The 23,204-nt window shown below is 41.3% G+C and overlaps 1 protein-coding gene and 1 non-coding gene across 5 annotated transcripts in view; one reads left to right on the plus strand and one right to left on the minus strand.

Moving 5' to 3' along the window:
* The window catches only part of rorc (RAR-related orphan receptor C), a 40,669-nt gene extending 17,465 nt beyond the window's left edge, over positions 1 to 23,204 (minus strand). For 2 of the 4 annotated variants that reach the window (XM_061674004.1, XM_061674000.1), the window contains exons 1-2: positions 22,778 to 22,859; positions 12,459 to 12,800 (exon numbers count right to left, since the gene is read on the minus strand). In XM_061674004.1, coding sequence (XP_061529988.1) covers positions 12,459 to 12,543 — 85 coding nt within the window. In that variant the 5' untranslated portion in view covers positions 12,544 to 12,800; positions 22,778 to 22,859. Of the gene's footprint in view, positions 1 to 3,677; positions 3,838 to 12,458; positions 12,801 to 22,777; positions 22,860 to 22,941 lie in introns of those variants that run through there. The other 2 variants (XM_061674001.1, XM_061674002.1) reach the window with 2 other exon arrangements.
* trnas-uga (transfer RNA serine (anticodon UGA)) lies at positions 12,881 to 12,962 on the plus strand. The gene has a single exon. It is a non-coding gene; the product is annotated as a tRNA-Ser (tRNA).

The following is a 23,204-nucleotide window of genomic DNA, read 5'->3' on the forward strand; positions in this document are numbered from 1 at the left end:
CCAAGGCTGCCCTAAATCACAGATTATGTTCATAACTTTTATGGACAGAATTTCTAGGCGCAGCCAAGGTGTTGAGGGTGTCCAGTTTGGTGGCCTGTGTGGAGTTTGCATGTTCTCCCCGTGCCTGCGTGGGTTTTCTCAGGGTACTCCCGTTTCCTCCCACATCCCAAAACATGCCTGGTAGGTGAAGACTCTAAATTGTCCGTAGGTGTTAATGTAAATGCCAATGGTTGTTTGTTTAAATGTGACCATGCATTTGGCTGGCAACCAGTTCAGGGTGTACCCTGCCTCCTGCCCGCAGTTAGCTGGGATAGACTCCAGCACGCTCGCGACCCTAGTGAGGATAACCGGTGTAGAAAATGTAATTGTAACTGTATCCAACGTGCAGTTTACAGCATAGGAGTTGAAGGACAAAAGGTTTGAGAAGCACTGGCTTTGTTCAAACCACCGGTATGGATTAATTTTGGTTTTAATTTTACTGAATACAATGAGGAGGGAGTGAAAACAGTTTGCAGTCATTTTACTGTGTTGCTTGAAACATCAATCCATCCATTTTCTGAGCCGCTTCTCCTCACTAGGGTCGCGGGCGTGCTGGAGCCTATCCCAGCTGTCATCGGGCAGGAGGCGGGGTACACCCTGAACTGGTTGCCAGCCAATCGCAGGGCACATAGAAACAAACAACCATTCGCACTCACAGTCATGACTACGGGCAATTTAGAGTCTCCTATTAATGCATGTTTTTGGGATGTGGGAGGAAACCGGAGTGCCCGGGGAAAACCCACGCAGGCACGGGGAGAACATGCAAACTCCACACAGGCGGGGCCGGGGATTGAACCCGGCTCCTCAGAACTGTGAGGCTGACGCTCTAACCAGTCGGCCACCGTGCCGCCTGCTTGAAACATGTCTCGTATTTTTTAAGGAAACACAAGCAATATGACCAAGCTTCTCCTGTGTTCGTAATCCTGATATAAAACTTGCTGGACACACGATAGTCAAGCGACTCTAAAAGGTAACTCCACCGAAACAATTCAACTACCGTACATGAACACACCTATCGTGCCACTTAAGATAAACATAAAAAAACTGCCCATAAAGTGGGATTGTTTACTGCTAAAGATTTGCAGCCCGTTTCTGTGGTCGAAGATGAGTGGTTTGGTCACATAATGAAAACGCTTAACCCACGTTATGTTGTGCCCTGCCGTGCACATTTCAGCGATGTTTTAATTCCCAACCTCTGTGGCTATACAAGTGCAACAGTTGAATTAAGCCTGGGTTGATTGGTGATGCCTGCACCCCACTCTGCTGACATGACCAATCGACCCAGGCGTAATCCAACTGTTGCACAAGTAGTTTTTGTTTACATTTTTGTATGATGTAATTTGTTATACAGGTACATTAAGTATATGACTGTACTGTAACGTGCATGCAAATTATTCAAGGAACAAGATGCAGTTTTTGCACCATACAATATTAAGGGTTCGTGCAATTCGATTTGACTTGATTTTGCATGGTTTTGTGTTTATTATTGTTTCGTTTAGCCTTTTTTAAGCTTTATTTGCACAAACAAGTGGGCACTTTAAATGTGGTTGAACATGTTACAAAGGTAATGAAGCAATTCTATTGTACACGGATATGACAAAAAACAGCTTTCTTGTCTATTCTTCTCAAAGTGAGAAAACCGCGCGAAAGCAACTAAGCTGATAAAAAGATACGATCACATCAGGTATGATCTACACCACTCTCCTTTGAAGTGACAGATCCATTTGAAAAGCGGTAATGTTTTGACATTCACAAGCGCTTATGAATCAGCTTGACTCTTGTTTATCATTTGCCATATTTTTGGAAGAAATGTGTCACCTGCCAGACTGGGCGCTTTGATGTGAAGACTGATTAAGATGCTGCAGCACAACAGAGGAAACCCTTTCAGATAAAGATACTTTAGAAATTGACACAGGAATGCCCCCCATGCAGCAAAGCATTCATAATTCATTTTCTTTGAGCTGTCTTTGTCCTCTGTGTGCATTTGGATGTGATATTTTATTTCATCACTCATGATTAAATATTGAGTTATTGGAATATTATTATTTCCTCTGCAACTCACCAACCAAACCATTAGGTGCAACCTAATTTTATCACAAATTATACCACAACAAAGATAATAATGCTCACTTTTGATTGACCCTGTCAGAAATGTACTAATTTAACAATATGTTTACTATTGTGGTTTTGGATCACAGTGATATACTGTATCATCATACTAGATGATGTTTCGGATATTTTAGTCTCTATCTCATTTAACTACACGGGAGTCAAAATATTCGAAACAGCTCTCAGTATGATGCAGTACAGTTTGAGACCATGACCACACTAATTTTAGAACATTTGAAATGATTACTTAACTAATTACTTTTGATACTTGTGTTAATCCCCGATTGCGTGGTTGTACCTAATCAGGTGTCTAGAAGTATGTGTAAAGGCCACGTCATTTAGAGTCTCTATTATTTACCTTTTTACATTCACAATAATAATTAAGCATTAATTGTATTTTATTACTATTTTATCTGCAATCCTAATATAGAAAATGAATGAATAACATTTATCAACTAGATATGGATATTTTATTTTTGTATTTTTCAAGGTATTTGCATAGTGTTGCACTTATTAAGTTCATTTCCACGTTTTTTATTGTTATTGCTGACAAGTGGAATGCAATGTCAATCCATCCATTTTATTTTGGACTTGTCATCATTAGGATCATGGGTGAATTTGAGCCTATCCGAGTTGTTTATGGGTGAGAGCCAGTGGCAGGGAATGCAATGTCCTCACCTCAAAAATAAGTTCTACATATATTTAAACTGTGGAACAAACAGTAAGGGTAAATGTGAAATATAAAAAGAGGTCATTTCACCTAACACTGACATGCCAGTAATTGTCATTAACAGTTGTGAAGGTAATTTGAGCCAATTCCTAATAATTTGGGTGGAGGGGGTGCAACTAAGCATATTTGCTCTCACTGTTGTACATGCATGTGCCCGCCGGGACTAACAAATGTGAAAAACTGAAAAAAGCAGCGGGTTGGAAACTTGCGTACGGCCTGTAGCATTTAATGGGGCCCGCCATGCCATTCTAAAAACAAATCAGCCTTAGACAAAACCCAATAAACACATTTAACCCACAAATGATCATTACATACAATATGAAACATTTGTTCAGCGTTTTATTCATAAATGCAGTATGGCCCTTGAAGGACTTGATAAAAACTGAAATGGCCCCTGATAGAGTCATGTCATGATGATAAAGTAAGACAACCTGTATGAAAATCAGATCTCAAAATAGAGATCAAGAGGATAAGATCAAACATAAAGATTTTGTCATAAAACAGTATACACATCAAAAACTGAATTAAGGGTAGATTAAAATCTGGATGGAGTATTAGATAAATGTTTTAATCAATAATCATAACAGTCAGTGCAGTTTAACCTGGGAAGAGAAGGCCATCTCAAAACTGCTCCAATACCATAATGGCTCCTAATGAACTTGTCACATATATCCAATTCGCAGCCAAGTGTGACTGCACTTTTTTCATTCAATGTACTGGACATTTAATCAAATATCTTACAGTTCACACACACACCTGCCCACACACGCGTCAACTAAAAAAAGAACTGGATGCCTACCTCGCATCATCCTCACTCCTACAATTGTTGCAGACGTTTGTCCCACTTTCACAAATTCACTTTTCCTCTCCCTAAGTCTTCTGACGTGCACTACCTCTTCCTGCTACCGAGTGAGACAGGTTGTGTACACGTTGCAGCCTCAGTGCACATCATCTGCGAGTGTGTGTACTGTGTATGTGTGTGGGGGGAACCTTCCTTGTCTGTGTGAAGGAGCAAAGATAAAGAAATGGGACTGTCCCCCAAATCTTTTCAAAAAGGGACTTTTTCCTCAAAGCTTTGTTGTTGCTATCCTTCACCCCCTCACACTTGAAATGTTTTTTTTTTCTTTGCGGTTTCACTCAGATTGATGTTTGTGGGGGGAAAATGTGACATATTCTCAAAATAGTCCACTGCCCTTCAAAGACATGATGGAACATTACCTTTTTTTCTTATAAAATCTTACCACAACGTGAATTCTTCAACATCAATAATACTACTGCACTAAAATGTCACCCATGTCACCACACCACTTAATTTTTTTCTTAGGAGGTCTACTTCAAAATGTTTTAATGCAAATTTGAGAGAACAAAACTTTATTAAAATCACATTAAAAAATGTTACAGTGTAACCTGCGGAATCAAACACATTGATGGTTGACTGGTGTTCGGACTCAAAACAAGATTCATGATTATGATTCATTCCAGAGTCCTAACGGTCGCAATCATAAAACTTGTTTTAACTGTACAGGCAACGTTTAAAGTAACATTTTAACATTATTAACTGCCGTACAAGTATGAGCTCAAATTAACCTTGTCTAATAATAATCCATTCAAAATAATTAAACACGCTTTAAGCACACATTGTAAGAGGTAACAACCATCTCACTAATATACTCCATATATATATATAACATTTTTAACATTAACTGTCAAAATTATAACATGAAATCAACCACTAATGTAACAAATATTGGGACGCAAATGCATGACACCAGTCACAGTAGCTCACAAACAGAGTCCTTTGATCCCAAAACGTTGGTCAATGTAGATTCTGGCTGAGTCTTAGCAAGTCAACGGGAATCGGAACAGAAACAGGACGTGTAAACCTACCAAAATATAGATAGATTTGCTAGCTTCATAAAATTAAAACATTTGCACATGAGTGTGTTTGTTATAATGGGTGAAATGACAAAGAGAGACAAAGGAACACACACACATGTAATTTTGAGACGATCATATGTGACGTCACTCATGGAAACGACTTTTGGTTTTATTCCCGTGAATAATGTAGCAGCATTGATAATGAGTGTAAAAAGAAAGGTTGAGAGTGACTTGCGGAGGGAGTAGTTAACCGGCTTACTGGACTTTACAAGGCAGGTGCGGGCTAACTAGCTTGCTCACCAGTAGGCCAGATGAGTTGAAGGCTCACACTTGCCAGCGCCAATATAGTTCCGTGGTGGCCACTGGCCAGGCACAACCGCATACTAGCCTGTCTGTGATGTGCACTGGTGGTGCACATGTACATGATGGTGCTGTGGATAATAAATAGTTCGTCCTATAGGGAAGAAGCAGTCAGTTATGTAGCGGGTCGCTTCTAATAGAGCGCACGCTCTCTCTCTCTCTCTCTCTCTCTCTCTCTCTCTCGCTCTCTCTCTCTCTCTCAATCTCTCTCAGTGTGCAGAAGGAGGCGATATGAGGGGAAAAAAGGCGACTTTCAACCATTAAAAAACGCATTTGCGTAAGTGCGAAAATGAAATTTTGAATCGCACAGGCCGCAAAAAAGGTCGCAGTCTCGAGCTCTGCCACTTATTCAATTTCTGAAGCCTACCCCAGCCGACTTCAGGTGAAAGGCAAAGCAAAGCAAAGCTAATTTATTTATATAGCACATTTCATACACAAGGTAACTCAATGTGCTTTACATGATTAAAAGCATTTGAAAACAAAGAAAAAAAACAGCTTATAAACATTTAAAACAAAGAGAAAAATAAAAATTTATTAATTTAAAAAAATACAATTAAAACAACATATAGTGCAAGAAATGTCATTAAAAGTGGAAATGCTCTAACAAGCATGGGGGGAAAAGAAAATAGTTTTTAACCTGGACTTAAAAACATGCACACTTGGGGCTGACGTCACTTCTGTTGGCAACTTATTCCATTTGTGTGCAGCATAATAACTAAATGTTGCTTCACCATGTTTGCTTTGGACTCTGTGCTCCACTATTTGACCTGAGTCTGTTGATCTCAGAGCCCTACTGGGTTTATATTCTGTTAGCATTCCATTCATGTATTCAGGACTTAAACCGTTTAGTGATTTATAGACCAGTAGCAGAACTTTAAAATATATTCTTAAGCTGACTGGAAGCCAGTGTAAAGACTTTAGAATTGGAGTAATGTGCTCTGAACTATTTGTTCTGGTTAGAACCCGAGCCGCAGCATTCTGAATGAGCTGCAGCTGTTTAATGCTCTTTTTAGGGAGTCCAGTCAGAAGACCATTACAATAGTCAAGTCTACTTCAGATAAAAGCATGGATGAGCTTCTCCTGGTCTGCTTGACACATGCAAGCCTTCACTCTGGATATGTTCTTCAGATGGTAGAAGGCAGTTTTCGTAATTGATTTGATATGACTGTTGAAAGTCAGGTAAGAATCTATCAGAACACCAAGGTTTCGGACTTGGTATTTGGTTTTTAAAGAGAGTGACTCCAGGTATTTATTAACAGCAATTCTCTTTTCTTTATTGCCAAATACAATTATCTCAGTTTTGTTGTGGTTTAATTAAAGAAAATGTTGGCTCATCCAGATATTTATCTGTTTTAGACAGTGACACAACACCTTCAATTGAACTCATCTGGAGACACTGCTAGATATAACTCTGTGTCATCTGCATAACTATGATAGTCAAGATTAAAGTTCTGAAGAATTTGGCCTAAGGGTAGCATATACAGGCTGAACAGCAGGGGTCCAAGAACTGACCCTTGAGGGACCCCATAGGTCATTGCCATTCGATGAGATTGAGCACTTCCAAAGGCAGACTACACCCTGGACTGGTCGCCAGTCAATCACAGAGGCAGACAAACATTCACTCTCACATTCACACCATCACTGAAAGGGAACGGGACCTACGCTGCCTCCACCGAAGTCAGGCAATTATTAATATCGTGACTACACCATCAGTGACCAAGAGGAGTTTGTATTGTATTACTTTTATTGTATTCTGACATAGCTCTTCTTTTAATGTCCACTGTCTGTTCGTAATAGAAAAGTGTCACACTAAGTCACAAAATGTCAAAGGAAAAGTTACAGAGGCGGAGTTAATCCTTTAATGCCAGCTGAATTGTGGTCTTGTGAGTTAAACTTGCATGATATACTGTATTCATGCCCAAAATGTGTTTAATATTTTAAGGAACTTCAAAAACCCAAACTTGTGACCTTTATGGTGTTCAACTTTGGAGGTTTTATTTTACTGGTAATGCATGTTTTGTAAGACAGTGTTCCCCCATTATATTGTGGATTATTTATATCAGAGAAAATTTAGGACGTGAACACTTCTGTATTTGAAGAAAAAAAATGGTAATACTTTCGCAAGTCCAAATTTAGAGTTACACGCCTTCAGTTGGAGTCGTGCCCCAAAATGTCCGGCCTCTAATGGAAAAAATGCAGTGAAATTAAGAGTAAGAAAAAGAGGTACAGAACATCCCCAATTTAGCTCGAGTAATAGCTGTTGTTCTCACAGACCAGAGATAATATACAGTAAGCCTGTGAGTATTGTTGTATTCTGTTTGTATGTGTCGCTGCTCTGTGTGTTAAAGTAGCAGTTGTTTGAAGGTTTATAATAACAATAACACCTATGCTAATTTCCGTTAGCCCATCTATGGCATAACACATTACATATTTCGTTAGATGAAATTATATGGCTTGGTTGAACATTTTGATATTAAAATATACAATGTATAATTTTAACTTTTACTTTATGTCAGTTTTACATAAAATTTTAACTGGGAGTATGGGAGATACAAAACTATTTTTAAGTTTTTCATATGGTCTCTCTATATCACACATTTTCACCTTTGCCAGTGGGTCTGGAAAGTATCCCCCACATTCACATCATTTGCTAGTGTTGTTAAGAAGAAGGAAGCATGACAAGCACCTGGATGATGTGCACAATGACACCCTCACTCAATTCTACACAAAATAAAAAAATCATTCATTTTGCAGCTGCACAGAAGTCACCCGATATAAATAAAACAATTATTTATTTTACCATTGCCGCACCTGACACAGTCAGCGTGTTGAGGGATACTACAGTGCATGTAGCGTCTCCTCTTTGATAACGCAACCAGGTGGGTTGTGGCAGAATATGTTCAACTCAAAAAGTTGGTATACAATGGAGATGCTATCACTGTGTTGTGCAGTCATATGTCAAAGCGTTTTCCGCTTTGCTGCTGATGATGTGTGTGTGCGTGTGTTGGGGGCTCGCAGCACAGGTGCAGCACACACACACTCTATGTCGCTAATGGCTCAACTCCAACGATGCCACAGTGTGCGTATGTGTCGTTATTTTCAGTGAATTTCTAAACAGGTGCAATTGATACCTTCCCTACCTAAGACGTTAACCACATTGCATGCAAAAATATCTAGCACAAAGCAATGTCTTTACCAAACACACACACACAAACACACACGCACGCACGCACACATGCACAGAAACACAAAATGGCACTTAATCAAATGTGTCTTCTTGGCTACAGCTCCTGAAGACAAACACACACAGTTCGTTTACTAAACATTTTGACACTGTAAATTCTCCAAGTTGTTTTAATCGTGAGCCTCAACATGAAACCATAGTGTAAACAAAAATGTACTGTATATCATGTAAGTGTATTTAAAGTTGAAACCAGATATTTACATACATTATAAAAAAAGACATGCTTTTTTTCTCACTGTCTGACATGAAATCAGACTAAACCTTTCCTGTTGTATGTCAATTAGGATTACCAAAAGTATTTCTACTTATTAAATGCCAGATTAATGAGAGTATTTTTTATTATTATTTATTTTTTTGGAGAATTTTTTTAATTACTTACTTCAAAGTCAGACGTTTACATACATTTCATTAGTATTTGGTACCATTTTGGATATCCTTCCACAAGCTTCTTACAATAGTTGGCAGGAATTTTGGCGATTTCCTCTTGACAGAACTGGTGTAACTGACCCAAATTTGTAGGCTGCCTTGCTCACACATGCCTTTTCAGGTCTGCCCATAAATTTTCAATAGGAATGAGGTCAGGGCTTTGCGATGGCCACTCCAAAACATTGACTTTGTTATCCTTAAGCCACTTTGTAACCAGTTTGGCAGTATGATTTGGGTCATTGTCCATTTGAAAGACCCATTCGTACTAAAGCATTAAATTCCTGGCTGATATCTTGAGATGTTGTTTCAGTATTTCCACATAATGTTCTTTCCTCGTGATGCCATCTATTTAGTGAAGTGCACCAGTCCCTCCTGCTGCTGCAAAAAAAAAAAAAATCACAACATGATGCTGACACCCACGTATTTCAAAGTTGGGATATAGTTCTCAGGCTTCTTCTTGCTTCCCTCTTATTTCTTCAACCGTAATAAAGTTCATTAGGGCCAAACAGTTAAATTTTAGTTTGGTCAGCCCACAGGACATGTCTCCAAAAATTTAAGTCTTTCTCCATGTGTGCATTTGGAAACTGTAGTCTGTCTGTTTGTTTGTTTGTTTGTTTGTTTGTTTGTTTGTTTGTTTGTTTGTTTGTTTGTTTGTTTGTTTGTTTGTTTGTTTGTTTGTTTGTTTGTTTGTTTGTTTGTTTGTTTGTTTGTTTGTTTGTTTGTTTGTTGGCACGGTGGACGACTGGTTAGAGCATCAGCCTCACAGTTCTGAGGACCGGGGTTCAATCCCCGGCCCCGCCTGTGTGGAGTTTACATGTTCTCCCCGTGCCTGTGTGGGTTTTATTCGGGCACTCCGGTTTTCTCCCACATCCCAAAAACATGCATTAATTGGAGACTCTAAATTGCCCGTAGGTGTGAGTGTGAATGGTTATTTGTTTGTATGTGCCCTGCGATTGGCTGGCAATCAGTTCAGGGCGTACCCCGCCTCCTGCCCGATGATAGCTGGGATAGGCTCCAGCACGCCGTGATCCTAGTGAGGAGAAGCGGCTCAGAAAATGGATGGATGGATGGATGTTTGTTTGTGTTGGAGTAATTGCTTCTTCCTGGCAGAGTAGCCTTTTGGCCCATTGGTACAGTAATCTTTCACTGTGGATAATGACACACTTACCAGCTTCAGCCAGCATCTTCACAAGGTCTTTTTCTTCTGTTCTTGGATTGATATGTACATTTCGAACCAAAGCACGTTCATCTTTGGGACATAGAACCCATCTCCTTCCAGAGCAGTATGATGGCTGGACATTCCCTTGGTGTTTATACTTGTGTATAATTGTTTGAACAGATGAACTTGGCACCTTTAGGCATCTGGAAATTGCACCCAAGGATGAAACAGATTTGTGCAAGTCAATCATTCTCCTAATGATACCTTGGCTGATTTATTTTGACTTTTCCATTATGTTACACAAAGAAGCAATGTGTTTCAGGTGTTCCTGGTTAAAATATATCCACAGGTGTATTGTGAATTGACTAAGATGTTGTCAAAAAATCTATCAAGAGCTTCCAAAGACATGAAATCATAATCAGGGTTTTCCCAAATTGTTTAAAGGCATCGTAATCTTACTGTATGCAAACTTCTGACTTTGAAGAAAATGAAAAATTGCCTAAAAAATCCTTCTCTCATTATTCTGCTATGTAGCAAATACAAATAATTTGGTCATCCTAATTGACCTGAAAAAAGACAGGTTTAGTCTTATTTCAGACAGTGAGAATTTATATATATATAGTGTATGTATGTGTATATAGTGTATGTAAATATCTGGTTTCAACTGCATGTGGGCCACCTCGCGGCCATACTATCTAGGCATCCTAGATGCAGCAGCAAATCATATTGCCTAAAACTCTATTGGGATTCATAATAACACCTCCCCCTCCATTTGTTGGTGGGAGTCATTGTTCCTGTGTCAGTATCAACAAAGCTCTATTCTATTTATTCTAATGTTGCTCACCATGGGGCAGGGCGCAAGGACAGCAGCACTTTGGTGAAAACTTGCCCAGATTTGGAAGTGCTTGCGTAGCAGTCAGCCAGGAAGTAACACAGGCATTTTCACACTGGTTGTTCTATTGCTGTTAACACTGAAATCACTCCGCTAGTCGCAGTCCCTCTCTTATTGTATGCGCAATCTGACATCACTGCGGTGATGCTCTCGAATGTAACGTTCCAATTTGAGGGCGCGGCAAACGCCCACCTTGCGCGTTGCACCGCAACATGGTGTTCTGTCCTCACACCTTCGCAGCACATACACAACGAATGGGTTCCTCGACAGCAGATTTGCCACTTCCTTATATATAATAACTTGACACAGTTCTAACACTATAGCGTGCAGTTAGCCATCAACCTATGCCTGGAACTTTAAAAAATACAGCTTCCCTGAAGTGTAATGTGTTTTGTATTATTTGGGCTCCAGTGTATCTACCGTGGTGTGACCCCAAGTGTGCAGTGTAGCGAGGCAGCGGCGAAGTGAAGGGGATCCGCCACCCCAGTGGCCCCTTGCCAGCGCGTCAGCGCAACGATACTAAGGCCGTCAGCCTCACAGTTGTTGACCCCGATATTGCGGAGCAAGGAAGAAGAAGGAAAAAAAAATCATCCAGGGTTCATCGCACTGCTGTGGCCACATATGGTGCACCCTTAACTAACGGCCTGATGAATTTCAACGGAGGCAAAGGAAGGGAAATTGTCCCTGCAGACGGCTCAGAGGCCGCCTGGTCGCCACAGAGTGCGTCTCTGCGGCCAGAGAATGTAATGTGCATCTCTGGGAATTCTCTTCCGGTTCCTGCACATATTTGATTGACAGGTGAAAGTTCCAAGGGGTGGAGTTTTCATAGAATTCAGTGACATGCCCACAGCTTGTGGAAGCTGAAAGAATGTCTCAATTCTTGACCATTTTGAAGCCTGTTTTCACATACTTGTAGATTTTTTATTATTATTAATTTGCATTTGTCTGGCTTGTTAACAATACAATTGGGTCACTTACCTGGGCCTTTAAGGTTATTCAACCGGAAAAACAGTCAAACACACAAATACGAAATGAAAACACACGCAAGGAGCAATCGTCAGATAAAGCTCACGCCCTGCCCAAGTTTAGCCAAGCGGACTTAAGATCCTGACGTCACCTACCAGGTCACGCTTGTTACAGGCACAGATACAACTCTACAGTTGTTTTGACTTTCTGCCAGTGGGAAAGTACATTACACCTTATGAAACCAATTTATTTTTTAATGGTCTGCTTTATGTCTTGTATAACACAGTGCTATTTTATTATTATTATTATTAAAAATGTAATGGAATGGCTGGAATGGATTAATTTCATTGGGGAAAATCCATTGAAGTCATATATATATATATATATATATATATAAATCCAATAACCTTTGAACAACAAAAGCGTTTGCAAACGACAGGATTTGAAGTCGCTTAGTGTGACGTAGGTGCTAGTTCTTTTCCTATATTCATATTATACCTGACCACTTCGTGACTGTTACCCGCTCATTCAACTCAGTTTAACAGCGACACGGCATTTCCGGGTTTTGACGACCGCGTCTCAGCCGCTGCAGAGCCATAAAATACACTCAATAAAGCATACATATGTTGTGTTTTACAACAATACTTGGCGGTACTTGTGATTTTTGATGAGGTTGCGGTGGATGGAGTGGCGAGGCTTGCGTTCCTTGTTGCCAGCGACAGTCGTCCGGCCACTGCCATTCACATGTGTGGGAGCGAGGAGCGAGCCGGCTCACGTTCTCTTGGGAAGTGTGCATCTGCTTCACAGTGATTTGTGCACACTTGAGCGGGCACTCATCTCACTCGGCGGCGAGGGAGTGCTCCGCGCTCCACCACAGGACGGCGAGAGCCCCGCTGTGATGGTGATCCCATTGGCCGGTGGGAGGTCGCTTTTGGGCCGCCGTCGCGCCCCTCTGACTCGGCTTCGCTGAGTGCTGTGGAGAGCTCTCCTGCCGCCGCTGTGGAGGACCGTGACGGCGTTGGGGTAGTGAGACACAGTTCACGAATGTAATTGTTGGCAGGTCTCTCGAAATTGTAAGCTGCGATGGCCGAGTGGTTAAGGCGTTGGACTTGAAATCCAATGGGATCTTCCCGCGCAGGTTCGAACCCTGCTCGCAGCGATAATTACGGTCTCGAGGAGGGATTGAGTTTTGTACATTGTTTACAAATTAACCTTTGTTGAAGCGGTGCCTTTGTCCCAAGACCCCCTCCCCCACAAAAAAATATATCAAATACTGTACACACTGGCTCTCTCTGACGTTAATTTGACCGTCTCTGTGTTACGTAACAACACTGCAGACTACTGAGAACATCTAACCCGGTGAGTGGGCTAAGACTTTGGCCTGAATATAAACCACACATACGCAAACAAACTCAGAACTCACCCGAAATAGCCCAAATGCATGAAAACGGAAAACAGCATCTTTCACAAAATTGTAGCCTACTATTCAACGAGCATGGCAAATGTACAGGGCTCTCTCTCTCTCTCTGTCTCTCCTTTTATAGTGGAAGTTAATACCTTTTGGTCTTAACTGTGGGTAGCCTGATGATTGTGACACTATTGTAATGACCGACTCACTCCACATACATTATTCCCTAATGTTTACGTAACCTCTTAATTGGTCATAAATTGGCTACACTATTAACGTGTAACAGTTTTACTCAACTTTCATTGGTTGTTTGAGTGGCGACTATTCATGATGCGTTCAAGGGCAGCTCGGAAAAACGTGTTATGCCTAGACTTTACACCGATTTTATCGGCCTTATCGGTATCAGCCGCTAATTAGCATTTTATGCTGATTGGCTTTAATGTCATAATTCGCAGATCCTATCGCTCTGCAAAAGACATTTACTCCGCGTCGCCATCGTGCACAGTATATTTGAATCCAAAAGCTAGTTTATTTTTAGCCTTGTCGTGGGTCTTTTGGCGTAGTCCTGTAAATATCTGAAGGCCAATAAAGTTATTAAAAAAAAAAAAAAAAAAAAAACATGTCAGTGGTGTGGAACAGACAACAAGTCGGAGACAGACAACAAGTAATGCCCGGATCAGAAACGTGATGTAGCCTAGCAAGCTACTGCTAGCATGAACGGTTGCTACTGCTAGCACGAACGGTTGGACGTAAACATGCTGCCGTTCTGTCAAATTTCAGTGTGGGTGAAGTAATTTAATTAAAAATAAAAAATTTTAAAAAAAATAAAATAAAGTAATTTAATTACAGTAAATTAGCACCAATTATTTCATACAAAAAGGCCCGTAATCACCCAGCTATCTTCAGGCGAGAGGCGGGGTACACCCTGAACTGGTCACCATCAAATCGCAGGGTACATATAAATAAAAGACCATTTGCACTCACATTCACACCTACGGGCAATTTAGACTCTTCAAACAACCTACCATGCATGTTTTTGGGATCTGGGAGGAAACCGGAGCACCCGAAGAAAACCCACGCAGATACGGGAAGAACATACAAATTCCACACACGTGAGGCCGGATTTGAAACCGGGTCCTCAGAACTGTGAAGCAGACGTGCTGCCCCCATAGAAAATAATAATAATAACCCAAACTCACCATCAAGAAACTTCATTACTGTCTTTACTAATGTTTGAAGCAATTACTTGCTTTACTTTAATGTAACAACTAATGTTTTAAGTAATATTAAAGAGGTCAAGTACTGTATATTATGACTAAAGTAAACCAAAATAAAATTTTATCTAATCACCCTATAATAATGCATGATGTAGGCATCGAGTTTTAGGAAGTTCAGAAGGCTTGTTGAAAGTGAGCCCATGTCATGCATCACGCTTTTAGCAACTGTCGAGTGTAAAAGAAGCTAACCGCTCTATAGTACAACAACAAATTACATACTCGTTAACTTTGAAGAGGGACACAAATACCATAAAGTTCGGACAAAAAACTACAACTTTGTTCCCCATCTTTAATCTGCAGTTTATTTGGATTTTGTCAATCGCAGCAGCACCACATTCTCATCTATTCTTAGCTTCTCTTCAACTCCCCAAAATTGTGTTTACTCTGCTTAAACATTTTCGATGAGCTGCAAGTGTTAACTGTTCATTGTCTGTTTTCGCTCATATTTTGAATGTGTAATATCTGCAGTTAATGAACCAGTGCGGCTTATGTGGAAATTTACTTTTTACTTATTTAGTGATCATGTTTTACAGTATATACCAGTGTGCTCAAATGAATGAATTCTACAGTATACAGAGGGTGATTACAGCATGTGCCTGGAAGGTGATTCCCTTTACATTAAAACAACACAGCTGACTTTGTGATGTACACTCTTGTTTTTCTTTCATTAATGATGTTGCTATCTTCTTTCCCAACACAGATATCCTTCAAAATGCAAACAAAAAGAAAACACACGTTCACTGAGCTGAAGTATCGGTTAAAGTTTTTCAAGCATATTTTTCCCAAAAAGAAAGATATACAACTTTTAGAGCATTCAGATTTAGAGGTTCCCCTACTGCAATTTTCATCCCTGAGGGAAACTTTCATTTTTCAATCAGTTGGATATTTTGGGATTACACCACAAAAGAAACAAATTCACACACATGCAGGTATGATGTTATGAGACATATTTGAGTGAAGGATCTGCACAATAGTCCTGTGCTAGTGCCTTGTTCAAGGGCACATCAACAGGGCTCTGTAAACAAGACTAACATCTCTTCCATACCTTTTTACAGTCCCATTTATTTTTGGCAACAGTGAGATGTGTCCGTTCAACTGTCCAGTTCTTACTTGGACAAAATAGTGTGTGTGACTTGGACAGCAAATAACTACTGCGAGCAGGTTTCAAACCTGCACGGGAAGATCCCATTGGATTTCAAGTCTAACACCTTAACCACTCAGCCATCACATCTGACACCAAATAATCTGGGCATTGAGAGAGGAGGAAACGCCAAGCGCAGTAGTAGGTGCAGACGAGACAAATGAAAACACCCACAACAGCCACCAAAACCATCAGCCATCACCTTTAAAAAGAGCCTTCTCAGCATTATGAAATACTGAACAACCACACCGAAACTCTGCTTTCGACCAGATTAAATCAACATCACAGGACTTGCGCTCTGATTATGTACTGTGTGCCTTTACTTAAAAAAAAATGTTTGTCGAACTAATTCAAAGTGCCTTCTACGGGAACGAGAGTGACCACATGGCTTCCCCCCTCTCATTTAATTACAATAACGTCATTGCACTTTTCATATAGAGTAGGTGAAGAACCACACACACCACATGCATTAAAGAGACCCATGATGCAACTATAAAATGTCACTACTATAATTCAATGGAACCTTTAAAGTCACACAAACATTTTCAGTTGAGTCATTATATCACATGAGACCTGTTCAGCAGTCAACAAAGGATATTTAAGGCCTTTTACTGAACCATCAACAACATGGTGTGATTTTCAACGACGAAGATGACTGCTCTGAGTAATAAAGGAGTGTTTTGAGAGATGTTGGCAATCACAGCCCCATTCATTGACTGCAATCCCGAATTTCAGCGACAAAAATTCTCCACGCTTCGCATTTCAGCTGTAGGTATATATCATCACTGTCGGGTAGAAATTAATTAATTAATTAATAATCCTATATCCTAATTTGGTAATTTAACTTTTGTATTTTTTTTTTTTTTTTTTTTTTACAAATCAATACTGTTGGTCAGTCTCCATATGGGTCTGTTATTTTCACAAATTATTGACCAATCTAAAGTGTTGGAAATGGCAAGCTATTTTTCTCTTTGACAATGTAATGTTAATGGCTTAACAAACATGCACTTTTTCGGTTTCCTGAAAAGTAATGGCTTTGGAAACGGTGGAGAATGAGAGCGAAAGACAGAGAATACAACAAATGACAAAATTTGACAGGATTATTTATGACTCTCTGCCGTAAGAGTTGACATCACCAGAAGTGACGAATCCCGAAATCCTGCCGGAAATCCGACCAGAAGTCAAACCAGAAACCGGAAATAGAACCTGAAGTCATACCGGAAACAGGAAATGGCAGGGCCGGAAATCTGGCCGGATCCAGTCACCTGTCCAAACACCTGTTGATAGATTGATAACGCACTTTCCCCCAAGCAGGCCCCCCCCTCACTTCCAGTCACATCCACACACCTCACCCTCACACATTCTCAGCCATGCCCCAAGGACCCTGTCAATAGAATGATAACGCAGACCCAAAGTGTTCACTTGGGTCAGAAATAATTGGATGATATTACAAAAATCACTTATTCCCACACCATCTATGGGTGGACTCTTTACGTCAATAAACAGTCAAACATATATGTTCTTATAAGCAATCATATATTGTCATATCAACTCCGCCAAAGGCATGTCTGGGCTAGTTCAGTCTAGACCCGTCACAGTGATGTCATCGTCTAACCATATAGCAGCATACAAACAGAGCACACACCTGCACCTCTACAGTTCTTCTTCTGCTCGGAGTGTGTTAGTCAGGTTTCCAATTGGCAAGTATAAGGTTGTAGGTGAGTTCTTCACACGCTGTTTTGAGCAGAGAAAACTGAGTGTTACAATCCACGGGGGATTCTTGTCCTATTTCCGGTTTGACTTCCGGTCGGATATCCGGACGGAAATTCGGATATCCAGAGACGTCACGATAATCCGATGATGTTGACACTTCCGGCATAGGGTCGTAAATCATCCTGGGAAATTTTGTCATTTGCTGTATTCTCTAACTCTCCAATAACGTCTATCGCGGTGATGGGTATGCACAAATAATATATGACTTAGGTGACAGTTTTAGCACCGGTCGTCTGTGCACTGCTCACGACATCCTCTCTCTAGGATGGACAAGGATAGCCAGCGATACAATATAGTTAAAGAATTTGCAATTTAAAAAAAACTAAATCACTTTCTGTCATGTTTGTCGAAAGTGTCGTTATGACCTCATGGTAGTAGCCTACATGAAAAAACAGCCCTCTCTGGCCTCATCTTGCACCACTATATTGATTTCTGAGAAAGCATCGTGCACGAGGAAAAACCGTGACGACGAGGTGCTTCTCATATACTCGCAGGCACCCTCACAGCAGGCACAGCCCCGCAGCCTTGAGCCATTACGTTGTTACCCGTTACCCTGGGATTGATGAGTTTTGCTGTAACTATGGTGGACACAGAACCAACGCAGAATTAGCAACATTTCTCCTCAGCAGGTAAATTCATCCTCTTGAATATTTAACTGATTGTACATTCCAAAAAAGAAAACTTCAAACTGATAACATTTAGTGCAACACTCAAACCAGTAAGTCGTGCTTCCAATGTAGCAGCCGTGGCTAAAGTCAGTGAGGGGCATGGCGTTTGTCAGTGACTGGGGGGGTGGGGCAATATTTAAGTGAGGCTACATTCAAATTTTGCTCTTGATTTTTCTAAAACACAATAATGTATACTTTGTTGGTATGGCTTGGCAGCAGCCAGCTGGATCTCACTTTGTACCCACAAATTTAACCTTTTTTTTGTGAAAGCTCATGTGATATGACATGGCATTTTGATCATTACAACTGCAACGTTGCGACGCCGTTCATCTGCGATTCAAATTTCAAATCATAGCATAATTACTGATTTAACTGAATTACTGACAAAATTACTGAAATACCGACTCATGAAAAGTAATTGCAGAAAACCGCACACTACGTGACAGTTCAGTCGCGATCAGCCGTGTTGCTCCGTGTGCTGCAGCCCGTGTGAATTAGGTGACGTAGGCGGACTCACATTGGAAACAGTAACGTTTGGTTAAATTATTTTTACATGCTTATGACAGTCAAGAGTGGTAAAATAGTATTTTGGCAATTACCTGTACTGCACTGGATGATGAAAGTTTGACCCTGAAACTGATTTTTGCGTCTTTTTCTGTTAAAAATGTTTAAAAATCTGAACAAATTTGAGTTTGACCAGTATCCTGGCACAGATTATGTTTGACCTCAGAGGTTCCACTGTATTAAGGGCCCATTTATTTTTCCATTTAATATTATCAAATCATGCATGTTTACTAAAGTTTATTAAACTCTTTAGGCCAAGTTTGCACATTTATAGGGCAAATCGTGTTTTTGTGGCAGAGAAACAAGTACAGTACCCTCTCCTCAAAGGTGTGCAGATTTATTTTAACAGTGCTTGGAATAGAAAGCCATTGAGCAAAAAACAGAAGCAAAATGAGGGCTAATCCCCAAGGATTACTCCAGATTACTGCCATTTTTAACCCACTCACACAAAGCGAGTGGGACAAGGTGGGTGACTGGAATGAAGAGAGCTCTAAGTGGATGAGAATGAATATGAGGCTAAACCAGAGGTACAGGGAAGCTACGGCCTGAGGGCCCACTTTACCATTTTATGCAGCCCAGATGTTAGCGTGATCACTCTGGCTACAAGGGCATCCTTTACGGACTCTGTTCTCACAATAACTTAGTCGGATGTTTGCACAAAAAGTATTGCAGAAATTTGCAGAAGACGGTATTTAGTATCAGTGACGTTAAATGGGTTAAAAAGGCCGGGCCTGGCCTGTTGAGTGACGTGTGTCTCAGTAAATGACTGTAGTTGGCTCAGGTTAGTTAGTCTGCGCGCTACGTCCCTAAACATCATGTACGACTGATAATTGTGGTTAGTCTATGAATGTGCTTATTATGTGTTTATAAAGCAATTGAAAGTGCACTTGCGGCTGTGTCTATCCTTGACCACCTGTGGGGGCATTAAAATACATTCTAGTGGTGTTAGGCTATATTAAATTATCTAATGATGTTTACATTCACTTTTGTCAGTGATCGTGGACGTGCTGTTGTGCAAGCCAGATCTGCTTTGCAGCAGACACATGGCACTGTTATCCATCCATCCATCCATTTTCTGAACATTTTCTCCTCACTAGGGTCACGGGCGTGCTGGAGCCTATCCCAGCTGTCTTTGGGCAGGAGGCTGGGTACACCCTGAACTGGTTGCCAGTCAATCGCAGGGCACATACAAACAAACAACCATTCGCACTCACATTCACACCTACGGGCAATTGAGAGTCTCCAATTAATGCATGTTTTGGGGATGTGGGAGGAAACCGGAGTGCCCGCAGGCACGGGGGAGAACTGCAAACTCCACACAGGCAGGGCCGGGGATTGAACCCAGAATTGTGAGGCTGACGCTCTAACTAGTCGGCCACCGTGCCGCTGACACTGTTATCTTCTTTTATAAATAATATAAAGTGTTAAATGATCCCAGACTATAAACATTCTGTCTTTTATACACTCTTTCCTGCTGGCTCGGCGCCACTGCGCAAACGTATTTGAATGTGAGTCTGCAGTAAAATTCATCCGTGTAGAAAAATGATCACTGTGAAGTTTTAAGGCAGAGATTTTGCCCTGTGACTGGGGTTCAGTTGGTTTTCTTTTTGGGGTGCAGGTGCTCTAGCCAAAAAAATGGCACTCATTGTAAAACTAATAATAATAATAATCATACAATTAAGAAAAATTCAAGAGTATGTATTAAACTGTGGGTCGTGACCGAAAGAATAAGTTCCCGGATACAAGCGGCCGAAATGAGGGTGTCCGGGCTCTCCTTTAGCGATAGGGTGAGAAGCTCGGTCATCCATGAGGATCTCAGAGTAGAGTCGCTGCTCCTCCACATCGAGAGGAGCCAGATGAGGTGGCTGGGGCATCTGTTTAGGATGCCTCCCGGACGCCTCCCTGGTGAGGTGTTCCGGGCACGTCCCACCGGGAGGAGACCCCGGGGACGACCCACGACACGCTGGAGAGACTACGTCTCTCGGCTGACCTGTGAACGCCTCCGGATCCCCTCGGAAGAGCTGGAGGAAGTGGCTGGGGAGAGGGAAGTCTGAGCATCCCTGCTAAAGCTAGTGCCCCCGCGACCCGACCTCGGATAAGCGGTAGAAAATGGATGGATGGATGAACACAATCAACACAATCAATAATACAACTAATAATAAAGGAGGTGAAGGGAGGCTACAGTGTATATAAAAAGTCAAGTCAACACACCCTTGTTCAAATGACAGGTCGCAGGAGAAAGGGGTGGGATTGGGGGTAAGGCGTGACCATATGTACAATTCACCCATCCATCCATCCATTTCCTGTACCGCTTCTCCTCACTAGTGTCGCAGGCATGGTGGAGCCTATCCCAGCTATCTTTGGGCGAGAGGCGGTGTACACCCTGAACTGGTTGTCAGCCAATCGCAGGGCACATAGAAACAAACAACCATTTGCACTCACATTCACACCTATGGGCAATTTAGAGTCTTCAATAAACCCACCACGCATGTTTTGGTGATGTCTTCAGAGTTCAAAACCCTACGTAAAATTTATTACAAAGACAGTTATTTTTCATTTACATATTGATGAATGGGCTGCAGCATAAATGGCACTTTTTTGGTTAAGGGCAAATGTGGCTATGTGTGCACGTGGCTGCATGTATATAACGTATGAGGAGTGTGGCGCTTGACCTCAATGTGTTAAGTGCTGTGAGATCAGATGTGAGAGTGCATTGGCATTACAGGATATAAATAAAACTGACTTGACTTGACTTCATTGGCTGGCGGCTAGTCCAAGGTGTACCCCACCTCTCGCCCAAAGTCAGCTGGGATAGGCTCCATCTTACCCGTGACTCTAATGAAGAAAATGGACTACAGAAAAGGGATGGATGGACTATTTGAGAACCATCCACTTATATTGTGCTTTTTTATGGTATTCATGGTTTCCATAATTGTAGGGTGATAGTGGTGGTAATGAGAGGTTGATTAATTAAATCATGAATAGTAGACTTTGCACCCATCTGATAGGCCTGATCGGTATCGGACAATAATTAGCATTTTAGGCTGATGGGCTGATCGGCTTTAATGTCATAATTCGCCGATTGATCGGCTCTGCAAAAGACATTTACTCCGTGCCGCCATCGTGTACGGTATTTTTAAATCCAAAAGCTAGTTTATTTTTAGCCTTGTCCCATGTCTTTTGACGTAGTACTGTAAATAGTTGACCGCCAATGAAAATATAAAAAAAAAAAAAAAAAAAAACACGTTGGCGGTGTGGGACACACAACACGTTTGAGACAGACAGCACATAAAGCCCGAATCAACCTACAAGACAAATTTGGTCTTTCACAATTGTCAGACTACTGTAATAAAATTTTATATTCTGATACCACCGCATCCCATTTTTTACGATCACTGGGATTTATCTTGTCTCAAACGCGACCGGATACACTCGTTACCACGGCCACGACAACGACAATCGATCGCCTTGTGTGTATTATAAGAACAAATTGGGGGGAAATGTGTATTGGTGGTCACCGGTGCTTGGGAGAAGACTTTAATTCAAGGATTACTTGAGGTATGTTCACGTACTTTGAATACGATACGGCTCGCAAGCAGGCAATAAAATGTTATGTACCCTAGCAAGCTAGTGCTAGCACGGCATTCTGTCCAATCATGCTCTAAGGTTTTGGTGTGTGTGAAGTAATTTAATTATAATAAAGTAATTTAATTACAGTAAGTTAGCACCCATTACTTCTGTCATGTTGTAATGTTGGTTTGACCTGACTGATTAGAATACACGACCTGACAAGAGCGGTGATTTCCAACCTTTATGGAGCCAAGGCACATATTTTACAGGTGAAAAATCTCACGGCACACCAGCAAACAAAAATGTCACAAAAAGTGGATACATTAATTACTGTCTTTACTTCCGGCCATCTAATAGAAGACCGTTCATTTGTTCTGTCTGTCACTGTGCCTCACTGGCATAAATAGAGGAACAAATATCGTGTAAAGCCTAATGAATAGTCAATCAAGGCCCATGTACCAAATTTATGGTAGTGCTAAACAATTAGGGGGAAATATTGGAGAGAATGTGTTCAGTAAATACCAAATCAAATCGTTCAAATCTGTGTAACTTTCAAAACAAATGTTGCAGTACCTCTTTGAACGGCGTTGTCGGCAGGGGGCGCGTCACGCTGCTCATAATCCATCCCTTTCCCTCCAAACACCTGTCGGGCCTGGGCATGCGCACACACAAACAGTCCGGTTCCAAAGTCCATTTGTCGAAATATACATTTCTAAATTTCCAAGTCGTAGTTGTACCTGTTGTTCTAGTGGCCAGGCCGACGCAGACGTTTCAAAACACGCGCTGCCATTTGTGGACCACTTACTGTCCACACAGCAGCTTCCGGAACACGGTGGCCATCGTTTGGAGCCCGGGCTGCTTTAGTGTTGGAAACAAGCGTGTATTTCCAACCGCTTCGGCAGGAGAGAGGACGCGGAGCGCAGTGGCGGCGCTGCTGGTGGGACCGGCGGCCCGTGGACAAGTCACCCGTTTCCTCCTTCCCTCCCTCTCTCCTTCCCTC

This window comes from Phycodurus eques, chromosome 4, assembly GCF_024500275.1.
Source record: "Phycodurus eques isolate BA_2022a chromosome 4, UOR_Pequ_1.1, whole genome shotgun sequence".
Lineage (NCBI taxonomy): Eukaryota > Metazoa > Chordata > Actinopteri > Syngnathiformes > Syngnathidae > Phycodurus > Phycodurus eques.